At 39.3% G+C, this 22428-nt stretch overlaps 1 protein-coding gene across 3 annotated transcripts in view; it reads right to left on the bottom strand.

Annotated features, from left to right (window-relative positions):
* The window catches only part of ttyh2 (tweety family member 2), a 119157-nt gene that overhangs the window by 20689 nt on the left and 76040 nt on the right, over positions 1-22428 (bottom strand). For 2 of the 3 annotated variants that reach the window (XM_059948561.1, XM_059948564.1), the window contains 5 exons: positions 14607-14679; positions 7548-7617; positions 5593-5648; positions 4996-5088; positions 1338-1430 (listed from right to left, as the gene is read on the bottom strand). In XM_059948561.1, the coding sequence (XP_059804544.1) occupies positions 1338-1430; positions 4996-5088; positions 5593-5648; positions 7548-7617; positions 14607-14679 (385 nt within the window). The remainder of the gene's footprint in view (positions 1-1337; positions 1431-4995; positions 5089-5592; positions 5649-7547; positions 7618-14606; positions 14680-22428) is intronic. The other variant, XM_059948562.1, reaches the window with a different exon arrangement.

The raw sequence follows: 22428 nt of genomic DNA, 5'->3' as shown, positions 1-22428 counted from the left end.
CCTTCCATTATAGATTATAAAACTAAGGGATTACTAAGATTTTCTGATTTATTTTTGGACAACTGTTTTATGTTTTTTGAGCAATTATCCAACAAATATAACTTGCCTAGACTTCATTTTTTTAGATATTTACAGGTTAGACATTTTTTAAGTTCTGTACTCCCTACGTTTCCAAATTTTGTGCCTTCAGATATTTTGGAGAGCTTATTTGAATTAGACCCTTTTCAAAAAGGGCTTATTTCAAAACTTTATAATATAATTATGAAGATACGTTCAGAGCCTCTTTATAAGACTAAAAAGGATTGGGAAAGAGAGCTTAGCCTTATTATTTCTAGTGAGAATTGGGATAGAATTCTTCAATTAGTTAATACATCATCGTTATGTGCCAAACATTCATTAATACAATTTAAGGTCGTACATAGGGCCCATATGTCCAAGGATAAATTAGCTCATTTTTACTCTCATATTAGTCCTATTTGTGATAGATGTCAATCTGAAATTGCGTCTTTAACTCATATGTTTTGGTCTTGTTCATTTTTGGAGAAATATTGGAAAGTTATTTTTGATATTATTTCTGCGATTTTGAATATTGATTTACAACCTCATCCTATTACCGCAATTTTTGGTTTACCAATGTTAGATTCACAGCATTTATCTTCTTCTGTCCGTCGAATGATTGCATTTCTAACTCTGATGGCTAGAAGATCTATATTGTTGAATTGGAAGGAAATTAATCCTCCCACTGTATTTAATTGGTTCTCTCAAACTATGTTATGTTTAAATTTAGAAAAAATTAGAAGTGGTACTTTTGAGACTTCTATTAAATTTGAAAAGTTATGGAGACCATTTATTCAACATTTTCATATGATGTAATATGACCCTGTGCCAAGTTCATTTGATTTCCCAGCTTTTAGCTTATGTATGTTGAGAGGACCGAAAGTGACGGCATTGATGAATATTTATTTTTGTGAGATATTATAAACAGCCCCCTTTTTTTTCTCTCTCTCTCTTTTGCTTCTTTTTTCTTCTATATTAGTTATTAGTTATTAGATTAGTAGATTAGCTAGTTTTGCATTATATATATTTTTTTCTTTTTTTTCTTTTTTTCTGTTTTCTTATATCATATATTATGAAATATTTAGACTTACCATGTTCATACATATATTGTATGGCTTATGTCTTGGTAAACTCATTTATATTGTAACTATTATGTATGTTTTTTTTCATATGTAATGGAATTTGTATGTTTGTAATTTCTTTATTAATATATCATTTGTATTCTGTCCATATTACTAATAATAATAAAAAGATTTAGAAAGAAAGAAAAGAATGTTTACCTTGTGCAGTCCTCGACAGTCAAGCATTGCTGTGAGTTGATGCAGATTGGATTCAGATTTATTTAGTAACTGCTGGATGCCAATAATGTCCTTCTGTCAAGAAAGGATAAAACAGTTGATCTTTAAAAAATTGAAAAGATGTTTCAGTCACAAAGATGTTAGTGCAAAACTGCTTGTTGGAATTTAGTGGTTCTATCAGATGCCATTGCATCTGTTATCCACAGGTCAGTTCTGCCATCGGGGCCCCAAAAAACATCTGTGGTAATTTTATGCCTATGGATATGTGGGTTTTCAAATGATTTTATTGTTTTTAATTATTTCACCAATTTTTATGTTTTTTTATTTTTCTTTTAAATGCTCCTGAGTATCAGAGATAATTTACAACTGATAAAATTAGTGACAGCATTGCCAGGATCCAAAACTGCATCCCAACTTTGACCTGGCAAAACCAAGTAGGAGCTTTCAGAGTCACTCTTAGCCTAATATCGCGAAGATATCTGCACCCGATTCGAAAGTGTGGAGGAGCAGTGAGACTGGCTTTTCCTATCTGGCCCAGGAAGGCACATAGGGCTGCAAGCTCTGGCCAAGTCCAGTGAGATCTGGTCCAATCCCTTCAGGTCAGAATCAGAGACAGCTTTACTATCACTTGACATACATCACAAAATTTGTTGTTTTGTGCTAGCAGTACAGTGTAAAACAGAAACGTCCCAGATGCCACAAATAAATAAATAAATAAATAAACAGACATGCACTCATTCAGAAATGAGATGACAGAAGGGAAGAAGCTGTTCTTCAAACTCTGAGGGAGCACCTTCAGATTCCTGCACCTCCTCCCAGATGGTAGTAATTAGAAGAGAGTATGCACAGATCATGAGGGTTCTTAATGATGTCTCCACTGTCTTGAGCCACTGCCTTTTGAAGAAATTCTCCATGGTGGGGAAGCTTGTGCCCATGATGCAGCTGGCTGAGCCTGCACCCCTCTGCAGTCTCTTTTGAGCCTGTGCGTTGGAGCCTCCATGCTTGGGGGTGATACAACACATCAGAATGCTCTCCACCATACATGGGTAGAAATTTGCTCAGGTCTTTACTGACACAGCAAATCTCCTCAAACTCCTAATGAAGTATAGCTGCCAGCAGGCCTTCCGTGCCAGGACAGACCCTCTGGGATGTTGAAGATGCTTTTGCCTTTTACGGTGCAAACCTCTTGATGAGGTCTGCTGTGTGTTTTCCTGACTTCCCCTTGCTCAAGTCCACATTTGGTCTTGCTGACATTGAGTACAAGATTGCTGTTGTGGCACCACTCAAACAACCATTCTACTTCACTCCTGTTTGCCTCCTCATCACCATCTGAGATTTGGCCAGCAACAGTGGTATTGTCAGAGAATTTACAGATGCTGCTTAAGCTGTTCAAAACCACAAAGTTACTGGTGTAGAGCAGAGCAGAGCAGTGGGCTAAGCATGTATCCATGAGGTGTGCTATGTTGATTGTCGGTGAGGAGATGTTATTACTGATCCAAACTGACCTTGACCTTTCAAGGATCCAGCTGCAAAGGGAGTTACAGAGGCCCAGGTTTTGGAGTTTGTTAATTGGTACTGATGGGATGGTGTTGAACCCTCAGCCGGAATCGAAAAACAGCAGCCTGACTTAGGTTGGGCAGGTGCATGGTAGGTCATGATTAACCATTCTATTAGAGTTTTTCGAGGAGGTTACAAGGAGAGTGGATGAAGGGAAGGCAGTGGATGTTGTCTACATGGACTTCAGTAAGGCCTTTGACAAGGTCCCACATGGGAGGTTAGTTATGAAGATTCAGTCGCTAGGTATACATGGAGAGGTAGTAAATTGGATTAGACATTGGCTCAATGGAAGAAGCCAGAGATTGGTAGTGGAGGATTGCTACTCTGAGTGGAGGCCTGTGACTAATGGTGTGCCACAGGGATCAGTGCTGGGTCCATTGTTATTTGTCATCTATATCAATGATCTGGATGATAATGTGGCAAATTGGATCAGCAAATTTGCTGATGATACAAAGATTGGAGGTGTAGTGGACAGTGAGGAAGGTTTTCACAGCTTGCAGAGGGATTTGGACCAGTTGGAGGAATGGGCTGAAAAATGGCAGATAGAGGTTAATGCAGACAAGTGTGAGGTATTGCACTTCAGAAGGTCAAACCAAGGTAGAACATACAAGGTAAATGGTAGGATACTGAGGAGTGCAGTAGAACAGAGGGATCTGGGAGTACTGATACATAATTCCCTAAAAGTGGCGTCACAAATAGATGGGGTCGTAAAGAGATCTTTTGGTACATTGGCTTTTATAAATAAAAGTATTGGTTTGGCACAGCCAACAAGGGCCAAAAGGCCTGTTCCTGTGCTGTAATGTTCTATGGTCCTAGGTGCTCCAAAGCCAAGTGAAGAGCTAGTGAGATTGCATCGCCTTCGACCTGCTGCGTCAGTAAGCAAGTTGCAATGTGTCCAGGCCCTTGCTTATGGAGGAGTTAATTCCAACCATGGCCAACCTCTTAAAGCACATCATCACAATGGATATGAGCGCTACCAAGCAAAAGTTATTGAGGCAGCTCATCCTGCTCTTCTTGGGCACTGATGAAGCACTTTTGAAGCAGGTGGGAATCTCCAAATGTTGCACTGAGAGGTTGAAGATGTTCTTGGGACACTTCAGCCAGTTGGCCAGCACAGGTCTCCTCTCTCGTCCAGGTACACAATTAGTGCCTGACGCCTCACAAAGGCTCGCCTGCTTCGATGCCGGCCACCGAGACAGAGATCTTGGGGTCACCAGGTTCTGCTGGGATTCACACGGGTGTAGTATTATTCTCTCTTTCAAAGCGTGCATAAGCGGCATTGGGCTCACCAGAGAGTGAAGCACCACAGCCACTTATGCCGCTAGGTTCCAGCTGAAAGCAAGTAATGGCATGCCAACACTACCATGACTGTTGTGCATCCGATTGTCTCTCGTGGAATTGCAATCTTACTCTCACAATAGCCTTCCGTAGTTGTAAGTGATTATTTTTGTAGTTATTATTTAACTTTAGGGTACAGGCCCTTCTGGTGCAACAAGCCCATGCTATCCAATTACACCCATGAGACCAATTAGCCTTCCAACCAGTACATCTTACGAATGTGGGAGGAAACTTGATCCCCTGCAGGAAACCCGCACAGTAACTTAGAAAATGCACAAACTTCAGGAATTGAGTGCAGGTCGTTGCTGCTGTGGTTGCATTACACTAACCACTGTGCCGCCATGCCATCCCATTAAAGGTTTTGCAGGGTTCTGAAACGCCAGTCAATGCACAATAGGATAATATTTTGTTCCATGGTGGTCTCTGATGTGCCCTGGTTCCCGCATACTGAATGCAGGAAGATGATTTCAATCGAGGAGCATTAAATCTGAAGTCCCAAGTCACCGGCGTACATTTTAGGTGTTACCTGGATTGTCAGAATTGCCCTAGCTATTGGCAAATCACCTGGAAAGGGAATCGTACAGTTGGGATAAAAATAGAAAATGCTAGAAGTGCTCAGCAGATGAGTCAGTGTAGATGGAGAGAAAAACAGGGAACATTTCAGGTGCATGAGCCTACAGAGGAGTCAATGAGGATTGAAGTTCATACTTATAGAGACATTGCAATGAAAAATTTTCACTCCCACCTTTGCCATAGGAAACAGTGGTATAGCAATATGCATCAGTCCCTGGATTTGCAGTTGCATGTTTGTCAGAGCGCGCTGGAAACTCAACAGAGTCTACAGAAAAAAAAGGTAAGAATGTTCTTTACTCAAATATTACATTCTAATGAAAATTCATAACTCACTTTGATCTAGTTTTTTCATTTGAATTACCTGGATAATAATAGAAGTTAATTCCTGTTCTAAAGTTTCCTATTTGATTGCCTACAATGATTGACAGCTGAAGTTGACATTATAGTGGCGCTTCTTTGCCACACTACATATGCTTTTCACTCCATTAGAAAGTGCTACTTTAACCCACCAGTTTGGAATGGTTATACTGAAACTTGCATCATGGAAGAAAGACTGTCACACATTTGCTTGTTTCCTGAAGGAACTAACTGTTCAGACCCTTTCCCCTTTTCCCCAGAATATAACAAAGCATTTTATGAAGGACACAGTTTGCATTTATCTAGCAGGAAGTCAGAACTCAATTGAAACACACCATATCTGAAGCCCATTTAAGAATTTGCCCAATTTACACTGCCTGCTTAGCACGTATCAACATAACACAATATATACCTGTTGGAATGGGTTATGAGTGCTGTGGCCACAATACAAATAATAATGCACAATATCTGTAACAGAAGTAAATATAAATTAGAAGAGTTTTTGACTATCAATGTGAGCAACCATCTTAAGAGCACAACTATTTTTAAGCCAATTTCACAACAGGAAATAGACAAAAATCTGAAAATGTGAGTATCCACATAATAACAAATCTTTTGGAGTTCATTTTTAGCAAAGAAATGCTCGGTGTCAGCTGCATTCTTCAATTGGAATTTTGTTTCTTTCATAATGCCAAGGTAAGTGGGATGATCAGATATTGGCACAACTTTGCTGTGTGATGCATCTGAATACGGGGTCAACATGAGTTTATTATTGACTAGTGAAGCTTGAAATCTTCCACAAGCTTCATTGCCCTGTTACTGCTTCCTGCTACGGGAAACTCTACAATTATGTGAGACAGGCAGGTGGACTTTAACTGACAATAACTGCAGGCAGTTATAATGAGACACTTTCTCCTCCAGAAAAGGGGGATTTTCATTATCAAGGTCATTCACATAGAACTTCATTAACCCTAACTCTGCTCTAGTCTACTGCCTACTGTCTCCTCTACTGCCACGATGAGGCCACTCTCAGTTTGGAGGAGTCACACCTCTTTCTATCCAGGTAGCCTCCAACCTGACAGCATGAACATTGATTTCACTAACTTCCAGTAATTTCTCCTCCACCCCTCTTCTTCCTTTCCTCATTCTGGCTCTTATCTTTTGCTCACCTGCCTATCACCTCTCTCCCTCTGTTGCCCCTCCTCCTTCCCTTTCTCCCATGGTCCACTCTTCTCTCCTATCAGATTCCTTCTTCAACGTTAACATCCTCCATCTCCCAGCTTCTCACTTCATCTGCCTTCACCCATCACCTGCTAGCTTGTACTCCATCCGTTCCCCTCAACTCCTTATTCATTCCAATGTTCCCTCCAAGGTTTGCCACTAGTGCACAAAGGAATTTAAACCGTGCACCAAAGGGTGTCACCCTCTACCTCGTTGGCACTTTAAGTACATTTCACAATCGTACGCAATCACATTTCCTTTTCCGGTTTCTGATGCGGATGGTGTTGACAACGTGGAGTTTGCGATAATTTGTCTGCAGGGAACAGGTTTATTTATACCGTTTTTATTGAAGAAATTATTCAGTGTGCACATGTTGCTGCCACTGGGCACAGAACAGCATAGTGCACAGAGAACAAGAATTTTGCGCACACAGGTCATTACGAATTAGAGGGAACACTGCTTGCTCCACTCTTTTCCAGTCCTGATGAAGGGTCTCATCCTGAAATATTGACTCTATTCCTTTCCATACATGCTGCCCTGAGCTTATGTGTTCCTCCAGCATTTTGTCTATTACTCATGAATCTCAAAACTCTGTTTTGTTCTCTTCAGATGCTGAGTATCTGCAGAATTGTGCACTTTGCATTTTTTGTTTACTCTGTCACCATTACACTTTATTTTGCTTTGTTTTATTCTGGTCTACTCCAATGATCTGATCTGTATGAAAAGTACGCAAGACAAATTTTTCCACTGCGTTTCAGTGTACGGGACAATAATAAAATATTCCAATCATTGAACCAATGGGCATCGGAAAAAAATATTTTAAACAGAGAAAAAGACATAAGATACTGGGAATGAATACATAAATTGGATTAAATGGACAGAACTTCCAAAAATCTGGTAAAGTTTGGACAAATGAACCTAGATTTTTTCCTTCTCAGCATGTCTTCTGAAATCCTCAGTTCTGACATCAACCAATGATGAAAGGTTTTTTATTTGCTATACAAGATCACACTTAAAAAGATGTGCCATAGAAGTCAAGGGAAAGCAAGACAATTAGTGATATTTGTATCAGTTGCCATATTTAGAGGACAAGAGCAAGAATATTTTTTATACAATACAATCAAGGTTTTAAAAGTGCTAATTTACCTGAGCTAATTTTATTCTGGGTCATATTCATGATGAACTTATCTGGAGCCACGCAGAAATCACTTGTTCCCTGAAACACATGGAAGTTAAACAATTGGCAATTTAAAATAAGATTCTACACATGTGCCAGGAATAAAAAAGCAAGGAGGAAGAAATAAATCAATAAACCAATGAATGGTGGAGCCTTCATTTTCTTGTGTTTGCCTGAAGAACATTTCTATATTGAACCTGAAGTATATAACCCACTGTTATCTTGCCTCAAAGATATTGCAATTTAATTTGTTCGGGATGTGACAATGTGTAAATTAGTCTGCAATCTGCATAGGCGGGGACATGAGAGATTCTGCAAATGCAGGAAATCTTGATCAACACACAAAAAATGCTGGTGGAATTCAGCAGGTCAGGCAGCATCCATGGAGGGAAATTAGTCAATGTTTTGAGCCGAGAACCTTCATCAGGATTTTGTGAGTGTTATTCATGGGCAGAGGAAGGTTTGAATTTGCTCTCTGGTTTGAATCCTACGTGGGACTGTTCATGTACTTGTAGACAGATGAAATCAAGGGAACTGTGCTGTTCATCTAGAATTCTTTTTTGTGTTTTAGAAATTTCTGTTCATCGGCTTTATTCCATTTATCATTGTTGCTAGAATTGGTGAAGATTATGGTAGTGGGCATAAAAAGATTATTTGAAATCAAGCTGTAATTCATCATTTCAAACAAATCTCACTAAATAGGTGCTGATAATTTACATGACTTCTCAATATGCTCCAAAGATGGAGAGGTGGTATTCAACAGCACAGGGAGGCACTGATTTAGAGTTGGCTATAAGCTTCCAATGACTGTCTACATAGCTTACTTCAGTTGTACATCAACAAACTTAGTATGGCTTTTAACATGTTTAATAAATCTGCCTCCAAACCCATTAAATACATTTAGTATTTTTTTAAGTGCCAACATTTGATGCATTTCATGTACAATTTACAGGAGACCAAAGAGGAATCAAGATAAAAAATGAACATTCTTTTTATGCTCGTTGAATTTATTTTGACTTTTTTTTTCCTGCCAACAGCCTACATCCAAAAGAACCTGCTATTTACTGACAACTACTTAGCATTACAACTAAATTGCTATTACATCCATTATCAGCAAAGAAAAAATGGAATGAGGTGAACATTCTCCTTCAGCCAACAAAAGTGCACCTTAGGCTAACATTCACATTTATTTGTAGTTTGGCTTCATAAAAATGAAAGGTGACCAGGCCAAATGAACAGGATCTGCCTTGCAGCCATTGCAAGTTTTTGATGCTCAATTCTTCAATGTAAAACTCTTCCAACCCTACTGTAACAACCTACCTGGGAAAGTGAACTGATGGAGCTGGTGTTGAGGGACCAGGTGAGATTCTCCGCCAGGTGAACACCAAGAAATTTGGTGCCCTTAATGATCTCGACTGAGGAGCCGTCGATGTTCAGCGGGGAGTGGTCGCTCCGTGCCCTCCTGAAGTCAACAACCATCTCTTTTGTTTTGTTCACATTAAGAGACAGGTTGTTGGCTCTGCACCAGTCTGTTAGCCGGTGCACCCCCTCTCTGTAAGCTGACTCAGCGTCCCACCACAGTGGTGTCATTGGCGAACTTCAAGATGTGGTCCAAGTTGTGTGCTTAAAAATTGTTCTTAAAAACCAGTACAGTATTGCTACTGATGCTGGGACCATTTTCAATAATTCATGTGCTGATAAGGAAGAGCCAGCAAAATGATGCATAAACATGGAGTGGAAAGTGCCTCAAGAAAACTGAAGCTTCAAAGATCAGCAAATCTGCACCCAGGATGTGGACCTGAGCAAGACGCCAATGAGAATGAAAATACAGAACACGCAAATCTTATCTGTCCATTTTTAACAAATACTTCAGCAAAATAGAAAGAACAGCTCAGTGCGTACCAAATGGCACTTTTAAACAACATGTTCCAATGCATTCAACGATCAAGTTAAAGGAAGGTGCATTGGGATGAGTGGCCAAATGCATTTTCGAAGGTAAAGTGTTTAAGTGGTGAAGTAAATGAAGGGGATAAGAGTGATTATGCTACTTGGGAAAATAATTCCAGAGTTTTGTCCTGAGATGATTGAAGGCACAACCACTAATGGTGGTCAATGTTTCCTAAGGTGGGTGTGCACGCACACATCCTTTACTACTAACGCACAAAGGAATTTAAACTGCGCACAAAAGTTAGTCCCCCCTCTACCTCATTGGCATGTTAAGCATATTTCACGATCATCCACAATCACATTTTCTTTTCCGGTTTCTGATGCGGACAGTGTTGACAACATGGAGTTTGCGATAATTTGTACGCAGTTTGTAGAACTGGCTTATGTATTCTGTTTTTATTGAAGAAATTATTCAGTGCACACTCATTGTCGTCACTGGGCACAGCACAAGATTTTTGCACACACTGGTCATGAGAAATTAGAGGGAACATTGATGGTGGTTCAGAAAAAGTGAGGGATTCACAAAAAACTGTACTTGAGAAGCATCATACAAACTACATGCTTCCAGAAGGAAGTAGTTCAAATTCCAATTGCAATGTTCTTAGAAGTGATCAATATCTTTAAAAAAATTGACCAGCTGATTAAAAAGCAGTGTATAACCACAAGGTAACAGTTAATGTCATGCAGAAAAATAACCAAGCTAGTGAGCCAATTTTCCTTCACTGACAGACAAGTACAGTGAATATTAACAATGATAAAGTGTTTGAACATGTTGAAGTTGGCACATTTCTTCAAGAACATAAATGAGAAAAAAGCTTTCAAAGACTTCAGAAATCTTGAACTTTGTTTATTTAGCTTGAATATGTCAAATATCAACTGAAGACCAATTTTTTGACAACAAATCACTGACAATGGCATTATCAGATCTGCCAACACTGGAAGCTTCATATTCTGTTGTTTAATTTGATACCCCTACGGAGAAGTATCCCCAGGCAAATTACTCATGTCGTAATTTAACATCCAAACTATTTAATACATGACGTTTTTAAGAATACTATAAATAACCACATTTTTAAATGACCTGAGCATGGTATACTCTGTTGGAATTAAATATTCAACATTGAAATTAGTTAGATAAATATTTATACTGGACATCTTTCTTCAAAATGAATGAAAAAGAACAGAGGAAGAAAGGGAATAGAAAGAAAGAACCAAAAGGAGTGAAAAGAGATTCATTCATTTACTTAATTCATTACCTGTACATCAAAACATGCAGCGAAATGTGCCATTTGCGTGTATCATCATAACCTAATGATATAACGGGGGCAAACTGCAAGTGTCACAACACCTTCCGGCACCAACACTGCACATCCACAATGCCCGACACAACGTCAGACAAGCCCTGTTCTTCCCTGTCACCCACTTACCCATGCACATGCACAGTCCTTCAACCCCTGGGCCAGCCATCTTCCGAGAAGCAAATATTTTAAAATCCTATGTGTAGGACTCTTGCAATGAACAAGACTAATAATCTTATCTGTGTGTCCAAAAGTTACACTGTAACATATTATGGCAGAAAAGTTCTGATAAAGGGTCACAGACTGAAATGTCAACTGTACACTTCTCCATAGATGCTGCCTGGCCTGCTGAGTTCCTAAAGCATTTTGTGTGTGTTGCAAAGGATCAATCTGATTGAGATGGATCCTAAATCAATTTTCAATTCATTCAGAATAAACAAAGCTCCTGTCAGCACACCTCTCGAGGCAATGGAAGTAGAAGTGGAAAGAAAGTGGAATGTTTAAAAACAAATTTAAGGAAGTATTGAAATGAAGTGATTCATCCACAGTTTAATGTGGAAGCCCAGCAGGGCTGTGCACTTTAAAATAGTACCATCATACAATTGTCCAGTTAGGAGACATTGGAGCTTTCTCCCCAACCACCATCCAGAACAAGAGGGGAACAAATCATGTCATGAAGATGAAACACAACATGGGATTCAATCCGTTGACTGTCGCCAAAGGCCATCACCTGCTTATCAGGTTTAACAAGACCATACCAGTTGTCAGGGTTGGGACAGGAAACAGAATAAATTAAGGAAATCATACCATTGTTTACATCATCAGATATATAAACAAAATGAAAATGTAATAGATCTATGATCAAGCCAACACACATCTATTCTTGTTGATATTTAAACACATATTTCATCTGTTTTACATAAAATGTACTCATCTTGCAACAGAACCATTCTGTGTTCAGCATTAATGAACTGCACTAATATGGCACATATTCAACATTAAGTAGAAGTTAGATGGAAGAAACACTAATCTGTACAAATAGAAAAAATATTGTTGTACCATGTACGGCACCTCTAAATGACCTCTAATCTGTATATTCTGAATTTTAAGTACCTGATTTCAGAAGGTTTTTGTTCTAGGCACAAGCTGAAACAAAGCTAGAAGATTATTGTGAACGTCCGAGCTTCAGTTACAGCCAAATGATAAAGTATTGGTGAGTTACTACAAGATTGAAAACACATGAAGGAAATGTAATACATTCAGTTACATATACAATGCCTTTGCTCTATAATAGTCATTGATGAAAAAGGATCTAGTGCTTTCTTGGCATTTATGACAAATAAATAGCACACTTATTCTTGGGCTTCCAGCCAGATATCGATTATGACCGACATAATCAATGACAAACTCTGCTATCTTCATCAGGGATGACGCCTAGGCACGTCTAGCCGGGTGGTATTAATACTCCCCCTTAGTCTGTCCCTCCTGATTGGCTAGTCCTCATCCAATCAGGTTTCCACTCTTCCACTTTGTTTACAATTAAATTTCAGCGTATATTGGCCAGACCTGCATCAAGGAGCACAGGGGGTATATCCGGTGGTAGCAGAACACTGCATTTGCAGTGGCCACAGGATTGACTTTGATGGCACAAAGCTCCTGTGCCACACCATTGGCGTTTGGGACTCCCTGGTAAAGAAAGTCATTGGAATAACAATAGAGGAAAAGAATTTTAACAAGGACAAAGGTCTTGCTCTCAGTAAGAACTGGAAATCAACTGTAAACAAGGTGGGAGAGTGGAAACCTGATTGGATGAGGACTAGCCAATCAGGAGGCACAGACATTTCGATGACAAATTCTGCTATCTAAATACCACAGGACCAGACAAGCTCAGGCATCATCCCTGAAGAAGTTGGCAGAGTTTGTCATTGAAAAGTTGGTTAAAATCGATACCTGCATCCGGCTAGAAATCCGAGAAGAACTTATTTGTCATTGATGAAGTTAACTGTTGTTCCAGTGTTGGGGAACAGGTATTTCTATCACACTTAAATGCACCTTGCTCCAGATGGAAAAAAGACAGAATATAATAAAATTTCAATCATCCAACAGTCTTGGGACTTTGATATTGCTGGACTAGCAGATTTTCCATGTTATTGTATTTCACTCCTATTAATACTGAAACACATTTATACCACTTTTTCTTACATATTATACTGTCCTGTATTTTCTAGTCAATTTGTTTTTGCACCCAGATTCAAGATATTCAGTTCAATCTCTCTGCTCCTCCCTCCTGCTCAATCTGTTCCCTTGGTCTTTGTCTCTTTTCCGTATCACTTGTTTGACATCACCAAAAAGGCAAGTTACGGGAAACAACAGATTAATTACTTCTTGGCCCTGACCTTTTACCACTGACAGTTCCCTTGTGTCAGCACACAGCCCATTGTTGAGTCCTGATGTAGATCCTAGTCACGTTCAATGGACGGACTGAGGTCCCACAAAGTTAACTCAATGAATGGTGTTAACTGCTTCTCTATTCCCCTCTCTGCAGCACTGAGTACTGTTGTCACAATGGTACGTACCATCTTGCCCCAGCAGTTTTTCTATAAAGTGGCTGACAGCAAGATTTTTGACTGCAAAGAGCAGTCAACATAAATCCTCATCAAAGACACGAAGTGTGAAATTCCTGCATATCACTGGACAATGATCTGAAATTAGCAATTTTGCTAATTTCTTCCTTTTCAAGCCTGGGGAGAAAAGCCAAAACCACATAATGAATAAATTTGGCTTTTCTGTTTTATTTGAAGCTAGAACCATAATATTCTGCCAGACAATTAAATAACCTGAGTAATGCAGCACCAGATCAGCATTGAGTCTGAACCTGAGGACAATGTTTAACCAGGGAAGTTCAATGTCCCCCCCCCACAACATTCTACATGGTAGGGTAATATAATCCTCCAATTTAAAATTTTACCAGATGTATATATAGTATCTGCTACCAGAGGGCGCAGTTAAGAAAACTCTCAGAAATGCACCGTAAAAAACCAGCAAATGATAGGAAGTTTTTGAAATTTGCTCATGGAGAAAGGTGAAGAAAAATGGAAGGAGTGGAAGAGTGTAGACACTAGCCTGGACTAAGTTGGACAAATGATTATTGTGCTCTATGTAATGCTTGTGGCTGTCATCGCCTTAGAAAGAACCAGATTTTCAACTGAAGTAGATTTTATTTTGTAGACTTCTATTTCAAATCTGCATACCTTGCAAAAGGAATGCAAATTTATCAGATAGATTTCCATTTAAACAATTGTCAAGTTGTCTCATGAAACAGTAATCACAGCAAGAACTAAGTGGCAGTTGTGAGTCACGTTTTACACAGAGAGCGATGGGAGTCTGCAATGCGCTGCCAGGGTAGTAGTGCAGCCAGATACACCAGAGGAAATTTAAAAGGTTCTTATACAGCCACATGAATGTGCAGAGATTGGAAGGATATGGATTTTAAGTAGGCGGGGGATTAGTTTAGGCAGACATCTAATTACTCATTTAACAAGTTCAGCACATCATGAAGAGCCTGTTCTTATGTTCTCATCCACTTTCAATATTATTGTGACTTCTATATTGAGACCAATACTGATTGCCTTTCCTGTCACAAGGTCTTCAAGCTTAAAAAAACATGAATGCGAACTTTTAATCTCGATACGCATTAGTCATACTTTGCAAGTAGAGTTGTTGGTAAATAAGCTGTAGAAGCAGTTGGCATTCCACACAGAAACAGGACCTTCGCTTACTTACCACGGCTGCAGCAGTGTCCAGACCCAGCGACCCCCAGCTGACAATTACAGTCAGGACGCCAAGGACAATCATTCTGGAAAATATAAAAACATGAAATGTTATGAATAACAATTAGAACAATGTCATTGCCACAGATTTAGCTTTCAGAAGTTACTGGACAAATTAATTGAGGAGAGTTTAATTGTAAGAATTAGGTAAAACAATTGAAGAATCAAAACATGCTGCACACATTTCCTTTTCAGCAGAATTTTATCTTGTGATCAAATTCTACAGAAGACACATTTGTCCCTTATTTTTCACTTCACAGATTGAGACTAATTTTCAATATTCATTTACGGTATCCATTTTCTGCCTGCAGCTTTTGAGGTGATTAATGTCACTCCAACGTCTCTTTTCCATTAGGTACAGAAGCCTGAAGGCACACACTTAGCAATTCAAGAAAAGCTTCTTCCCTTCTGCTGTCCAATTTCTAAACAGACATTGAACGCATGAACACTATCTCACTTTTTTTAAAAATACTGTTTTTGCGCTATTTTTAATTTACTATTTAATATACATACATACATACATACATATATTTAATATACATACCACAACAGCAAAAACAGAAAATGCTGTAGATACTCAAATTGGGCTGAATCTTACCCTATTTACAAACCGCTTCATAACAGTTCACTGATCAGGGAACATTGCACAAACCGGATTTTGATTACTGTTGGTAACCATATCTTCAGCAGCCAAGGCTCCTCTGTTCTGTAATCTCTTTGTTAATCACATGAACACAAGAAAATAGCAGGATATGCTGCTCAGCCCTTAAACATGCCCACGATTCAATATCAACAAGTCCAATCTGCCTCCTCCTCTTCTGTGGCAGTACCCCATCACCCCAAAATCCCTTGCATTTCAAAAAGTAATGTCTACTTTCTACTTTAATATCTCCAATAATCTAGTCTTCACCACCCTTTGGGATGGAGAATTCCAAAGATTTACCACACTCTTGGAGAAGGTCCTAAATGACTGTTTTAAATGACCATCCTCTAACCTTGACTACGTCTCATCATTTGAGATTCTTCCATTAGTGGAAATGTTTGAATATCAATGATATCATGCCCCCTAAGGATCTACTATGTTTTAGTAAGATCACCACTTGTTCTTCTAGACTTTGAACAATATAGATCTAATTACTTCCTCAAGCATTTTGTATGTGTTGCTTAGATTTCCAGCATCTGCAGATTTTCCATTTTTGTTATTTCAACTAATCCTGTTTGGATAGCCCCTCACATACTGAGAAATTAACCAAGTGAATTTCTTGTTTGCTATGCCAATAAAGGAAACTCACATATTAGGATTATCTGGGTCACAAAAATTCAGCCTCAAAGAATTCACACATTACCAAAAATTTGATAGTAAAATTTATAAGATTTAAAGTTTTCAGAGTAAAGTTTTCTCTCATGGAATGTGTGAGAAAAAGTGAATGATCAACAAAAAGTTCAGCTTTTTTGCCCCCAACTTGAGTTTCTTGATGCATGTGCAGACAAGGCAACTGCTTATTAGAAGGAACAGAAATGTCAGAGACAGTATTCAGCTAGCTCAGTTACTAAAAATGTAACCTGAATGGCCACTTAGGGAATTAAGTCATCTTATGTTCATTAATCTGGATTCATTGTAATTTAATTATTATCCACATACGCTGCCAAACCATTTTCAAAATAAAACACACAGATCTTTAGAATGATGAAACAAAAACAGTAAAGTGGCCTGACCTGCATTTTTCTGTTTTTGATTTAGATTTCCAGTACCTGTTTTTTCCAGATTCACTTTATTTTCAGTTCAAAAGGTTAAACTGCAAGTACAGAAAGCCTAAACTCATTCTCCTGGTAAAAGTAGCCTTGACCAGAAGAATCTTAATTTAATGGCCAACTACTTTTACTTAATAGAAAATTTAGCCATCCTCATCCATTCTAATTTAAATCTTAATTAGTGACTTTGTATGATTCAAACAGACCTTAAGGAAAATATCTTTTGAACAATGTTCCCTCTAAATTGTAATGACCAAAGTGAGCAAAAATCTTGCCCTGTGACAACAACATGTCAGCACTTAATAATTTCTTCAATAAAAACCAGTATAAGTAAGCCAATTCTAAAATATATAGACAAATCATTGCAAATTCTACATTGTCTACACTGTCCTCATCAGAAACCGGAAAAGGAACTGAGATTGTATATGATTGTGAAATATATTTAACATGCCCACGAGGTAGAGGGTGACAACGTTTTGTGTGCAGTTTACATTCCTTTGTGCACTGGTAGCAAAAGATGTGTGCTGGGAATAGTTTTAGCATTGATCCAACTGGCTGGTCCAAAATAAAAAATATCTTCAAGTCACATTTTCCAATGGAGATGACAACCAGAATACCACAAACAAGATGCAAACGCGTGAAAAAGGTAGTCATGTTACTCAAAATCCAAGAACACATTTTCTTCTTTTGTCTTTACAATTAAATCTGATCAATCAAGAATTTAGCAAAAACACTTAATTACTGATTTTTTAAAAACACTGAGATTTTAAAAAGCATTATAGAAAGCCAGATATCAGAAAGCATTTTCATTAAAAGTTCAATGTTCAAAGTAAATTTATTATCAAAGTACATATATTTCACCACAAACAACCCTGAGATTTATTATCCTATGGGCACATTCAATAAGTCCAATAACCGTAACGGAATCAATGAAAGGCTGCACCATCAGGGTAGACAACCAGTGTGCAAAAGACAACAAACTGTGCAGATACAAAAATAAATAAGAAATAAATATCAAAAACCTGAGACGAAGAGTCCTTGAAAGTGGGAACATTTCAATGATGGAGCAAGTGAAGCTGAGTGAAGTTATCCCCTTTGAATGGTTCAAGAGCTGGCTGTCTTGAACTTGGTGGTGTGAATCCTGAGGCGGACGTGGTTATTGGCTTTATTTGTGCCAATAGATATGATTCTCTGAACATGGAGAACTGTTTTGAGAAAACCTCATTTTGTTCCCAACTTTGACTCCAAGCCTCAAACTCTTACTAATTTACAATACACAAAAAGTGCTGGAGAAACTCAACAGGACAGGTAGTAAGTGAATTAAATGAATAAATGATTAATCTTGTTGATTCATATGCTTAAATCAATATTGGAATATCAAATGACTGAAATTTAAGATGGTGCAATTGAATTTCTGTTCACACCCTCGTGCTAACATATAATTCAGCATCTTCACTGGCAAGTGTAAAGGCTGATATGTACTTGCGCATACGGGCTATGCCATAAACCTGATCTTCACTTCTGCATCGCTTTACGCCGTAGTGAGCATGCGTTGGAGTGCACCAAAACGCTAGTTGGCGGTGGGGTTTCTATGCCACTGTGTTCAATTTCTTTGTGAGAGACATGGACAAGGAAATGCATTTCAAACATTTTCGCATGTCGGCAGGTAGATTTGACAATTTGGTTCATCTATTTCGTATCGGTGTATGCACAGCCAACAAACATGGCGGAGAAGAACCAACTGGAAATGCGTAGGAGGAAATGCGATGCTACCAAACGGACCAATCACAGTCATTGCGGATTGCATCGCGGCGACGCGTGAGTAACTTTTCTGGACAGGTGCATGTCACCCTACTGCGCAGGGTACAGTGTAGGTACAGCATAGGGTATAGGATGCCCTCGGCGTCGATGTGACACACAAGTATAAATCAGCCTTAAGTCATCTTCACTTTATGTACATAATAGTCCTACCTCTGAAATATTAGCTTAATGTTAGTGGTAGTGTTCTATGATATAGCGTGGGTGAGAAAGCAGAGTTCTTTTGCCCTCCAAAGAAACTCAATTGTTCAATGGCCCACTATGAAATGCAAGGAAACAGTGCATTTCTATGGGTTTCAGAATGTAATAAACTGTGGATGAGGCCAGTGCAATGGAAACCTCCTTATGGTATGGCTTGTTCTGTTTAGAGTCAATTAGATTAGATTTAACTTTATTGTCATTGTGCCGAGTACAGAAACAAAGCCAATGAAATGCAGTTAGCATCTAACCAGAAATGCAAAGAATAGTGTTATTTACTTGTTTTATATACTATTTATTGAGGCACAGCACAGATTTCGTCCTTCCGGCCCTTCAAGCCATGCTGCCTAGCAACTGACTTAACCACAACCTAATCATGGGACAATTTACAATGACCAATTAACTTACCAACCGGTACATCTTTGGACCTTGGAAAGAAACTGGAGCAGGTAGAGTCACAGGGAGAACATACAAACTCCTGAAAGACAGTGACAGGAATTGAACCCGGGTTGCTGGCACTGTAAAGCCCTTGGTAACCACTACGCTACTGGGCTGCCCCATAGGCTGTGGGTACAGTTCATTGATGGGGCAAGTGAACTTAAGTGAAGTTACCCTCTTTGGTTCAAGGGTCTGATAGTTGAAGGTTTGAGCCTTGGAGTCAAAGTTGGGACCAAAATAGGAGGTTTTTCTCAAATCAGTACTCCCAGTTCAGTGAATCATGTCTATTGGCACAAGTAAAGGCAATACAGTAATTAACTACCTCACCATCAGGACTCACACCAAGTTATTTACTCTCCTTCACCAAAAATTACACATGATATAACAACTGATTTGCAGTGGTAAGATGAATGTTCTGAATCAGAATCAGGTTTATTATCACTGACCTGTATTGTGAAAGTAGTTGTTCACTGACAGGTAACGTTTAATAATTGAACAAGTTCCATGTATGAAATAGCTCAGAAGTACTGGGCAGGTCCAATAACAGTTGACAAGGTTCTTCTAAAAGGGTTCATGAGAAGGTCAAGCTCTTTATGTTTCCAAGCACTGATAGTGAAAGAACTGTGCATTTGCCATGGTAATTTGAAAGCATCTCTAGCGGCAAGTCAGACGTAGCAGTAAGTATTAGTTCTAAAACCATAGAACGTACAGAACCAGAGATTGACCAGAGTGACAGTTTCTTTAAAAACATGAAATAGTAATAAACTTGAGGCTTAAAAGCTTTACACAAACATGATAATGTTTTAAAATGTGTTGAAGAGCATTAGCCTTCTGTCCTGATAGAGTGCTCATTCCCAAGTGGCGCTGAATTAGCCAGCTGAAGCTCTTCACACAGCCATATGGCTCAGCCATGTAACACTAGAGGTTTATTCCAACAGCTGTAACAGAGTATGAAGTTATTTGATGCTACTTTTGCTGTACGCATAGCCACAATAATTTTCTTTTCCCAAAATTTTTTAATTTTAATTTAAATATTGGTTCACAATATTTTCTAATTTTTCAGTACAGTCCATCCCAAAATACATTGTCAAATTCAGATTTTTATGCTGTGTTCAAGTTAATAATTCTCAGAGGGCAGGGAGGAGACCTTCAGGAATGACACAGATCAGCTGGTTCCGTTACGTCACAACTGTGGACTTCAGGAAGGTGAAGTCAGGAGAACAAACGGACCAGTTCTCAGTGAGGGGCCAGCAGTGGAAATGGTGAGCATGTTCAAGTTCCTGGGCATCAACATTGTGAAGCACCTGTCCTCTGTCCAACACATTGATACAATCATGAAGAGGGCATGCCAGTGGCTCTACTTCATTCGGAGTTTGAGGAGATTTGGTACGTCACCAAAGACTCGTGCCAATTTCGAAAGAAGAACAATGGAGAGCACTTTGACTGGTTGCATCACAGCCTGGGACGGAGTCTCCGATGTGCAGGATCACAAGAAGCTGCAGAGGGTTGTGGATTCAGCTAGCTCCATCATGGGCATAACCTTCCCACCATCGAGGAGATCTTCAAGAGGTGGTGCCTCAAGAAACGGGATCCATCATTAAGATTTACCGCATCCAAGTCATGCCCTCTTCTCATTACTACCAACAGGAAGGAGGTAGAGGAGCCTGAAGACACACACTCAATAATTTAGGAACAGCTTGTTCCCCTCTGCCATCATACTTCTGAAAGATCCATGAACCCATAAATACTACCTGATCTTTTTATATATTTTACTAACTTGTAGGTTCTAATTTGTTTCCACTCTACTGCTGCCTCAAAACAACAATTTTCACAGCATAAGAGTGTGATATCATTCTCAAATAAGAACATTTATTACAAATACTGCAAATTAAATTATATAATAACTGTAATGAGACAGAAAATAACTATTACTGAATGGAATTAACACATCTCTACAATTGCTATTAGTTTGGAAATTGGAGTAAAGAGCAAAAGATGTTTTCTTTTTTCTCAACCAATCGTTATCCTAAAACCACACACACAAAATGCTGGAAGAACTCAGCAGGTCAGGCAGCATCTATGGAAATGAATAAACAGTCGAAGTTTTGGGCTGAGACTCTTCTTCAAAACTGGAAAAGGGTGGGGGGAGAGGAAGGAAAATAGCTAGAAGGTGATAGGTGAAGCGAGGTGGGTAGGAGGTTAAAGAGCTGGAGAAGAAGGAATCTGTAGGACGGGAGAGAGGGCCATAGGAGAAAGAAAAAGTGGAGGGGACCTGGGGTAAATGAGGGCAGGTGAGAAGAGGGAAGAGGCCAGAGTAAGGAACAGAATAAGAGGAGAGGAGGAGGGAATTATTTTTACAGGAAGGAGAAATCAATATTTATGTCAAATTAGGTTGGAGGCGACACAGAAATAATATAAAATGTTACTCCTCCATCCGGAGGATGACCTCATCATGGCACAACAGGACATGTCAGAACAGGAATGGGAATCAGAATTAAAATGTTGGACCATCGGTAAGTTCCACTTCTGGCAGATGGAATGGGGGTGCTTGACAAAGCAGTCACCCAATTTACAACGGGTCTCACCAACGCAGAGGAGGCTGCATCTGGAGCAGCAGACACAATAGGCGACCCCAGCAGATTCACAGGTGCAGTGTTGCCTCACCTGGAAGGACTGCTTGGGACCCTTATTGGGGGTGAGGGAGGAGGTGAACGGGCAATTGTAGCACTCGGGCCGCCTGCAGGGTTAAGTGCCTGGAGGCAGATTAGCGGGGAGGGATGAGTGGACAAGGGAAACACTTGAGGGTGTGATCCTTACAGAAGCAGAGAAGTGGTGAGAGGTAAAGGTGTGTTTGGAGGTAGGATCCCTTTGGAAGTGGCGAAGGTTGCGGAGAATGATGTGTTGTTTGTGGAGTTTCATGGGGTGGTACACAAAGACAAGAGAAACTTGATCGCTGTTAAGGCAGCAGGAAAATGGGGTGAGCCCGGATGTTCGGGAACTGGAGGAGAAGTGGGTGAGGAGCCTCAATGGGGTAGGAGGGGAAATCCTATTCTTTGGAGGAGGAGGACATCTCTGATATCCTGGAAAGGAATGTTGCATCCTGGGAACAGACATGGTGGAAATGAAGGAAGAAAAGGGAATAGCATTTTTACAGCAGACAGGGTGGAAAGAGGTATAGTGAGAATCAGGATCATTTATTATCACCAGCAGGTGACGTGAAATTTGTTAACTTAGCAGCAGTAGTTAAATGCAATACATAATATAGAAAAAATGATAAACAAAATAAAAATAATAATAATAAATAATTACAATCATTTACAGTATATGTGTATTGAATAGATTAAGAAAAGTTCAAAAAACAGAAACACTGTATATTAAAAAAGTGAGGTAGTGTCCAAGGGTTAAATGTCCATTCAGGAATTGGATGGCAGAGGGGAAGAAGCTGTTCCTGAATTGCTGCCTTTAGGCTTCAGGCTATTAAGCCTTAAGGCTTCTGTACCTTCTACCTGATGGTAACAGTGAGAAAAAGGCATGCCCTGGGTGCTGGAGGTCCTTAATAATGGGCGCTG

This window comes from Hypanus sabinus, chromosome 23 (assembly GCF_030144855.1).
Source record: "Hypanus sabinus isolate sHypSab1 chromosome 23, sHypSab1.hap1, whole genome shotgun sequence".
NCBI classification, from domain to species: domain Eukaryota; kingdom Metazoa; phylum Chordata; class Chondrichthyes; order Myliobatiformes; family Dasyatidae; genus Hypanus; species Hypanus sabinus.
The sequence above is the reverse complement of the archived record's forward strand: the minus strand, read 5'-3'. Positions and strand labels throughout refer to the sequence as shown.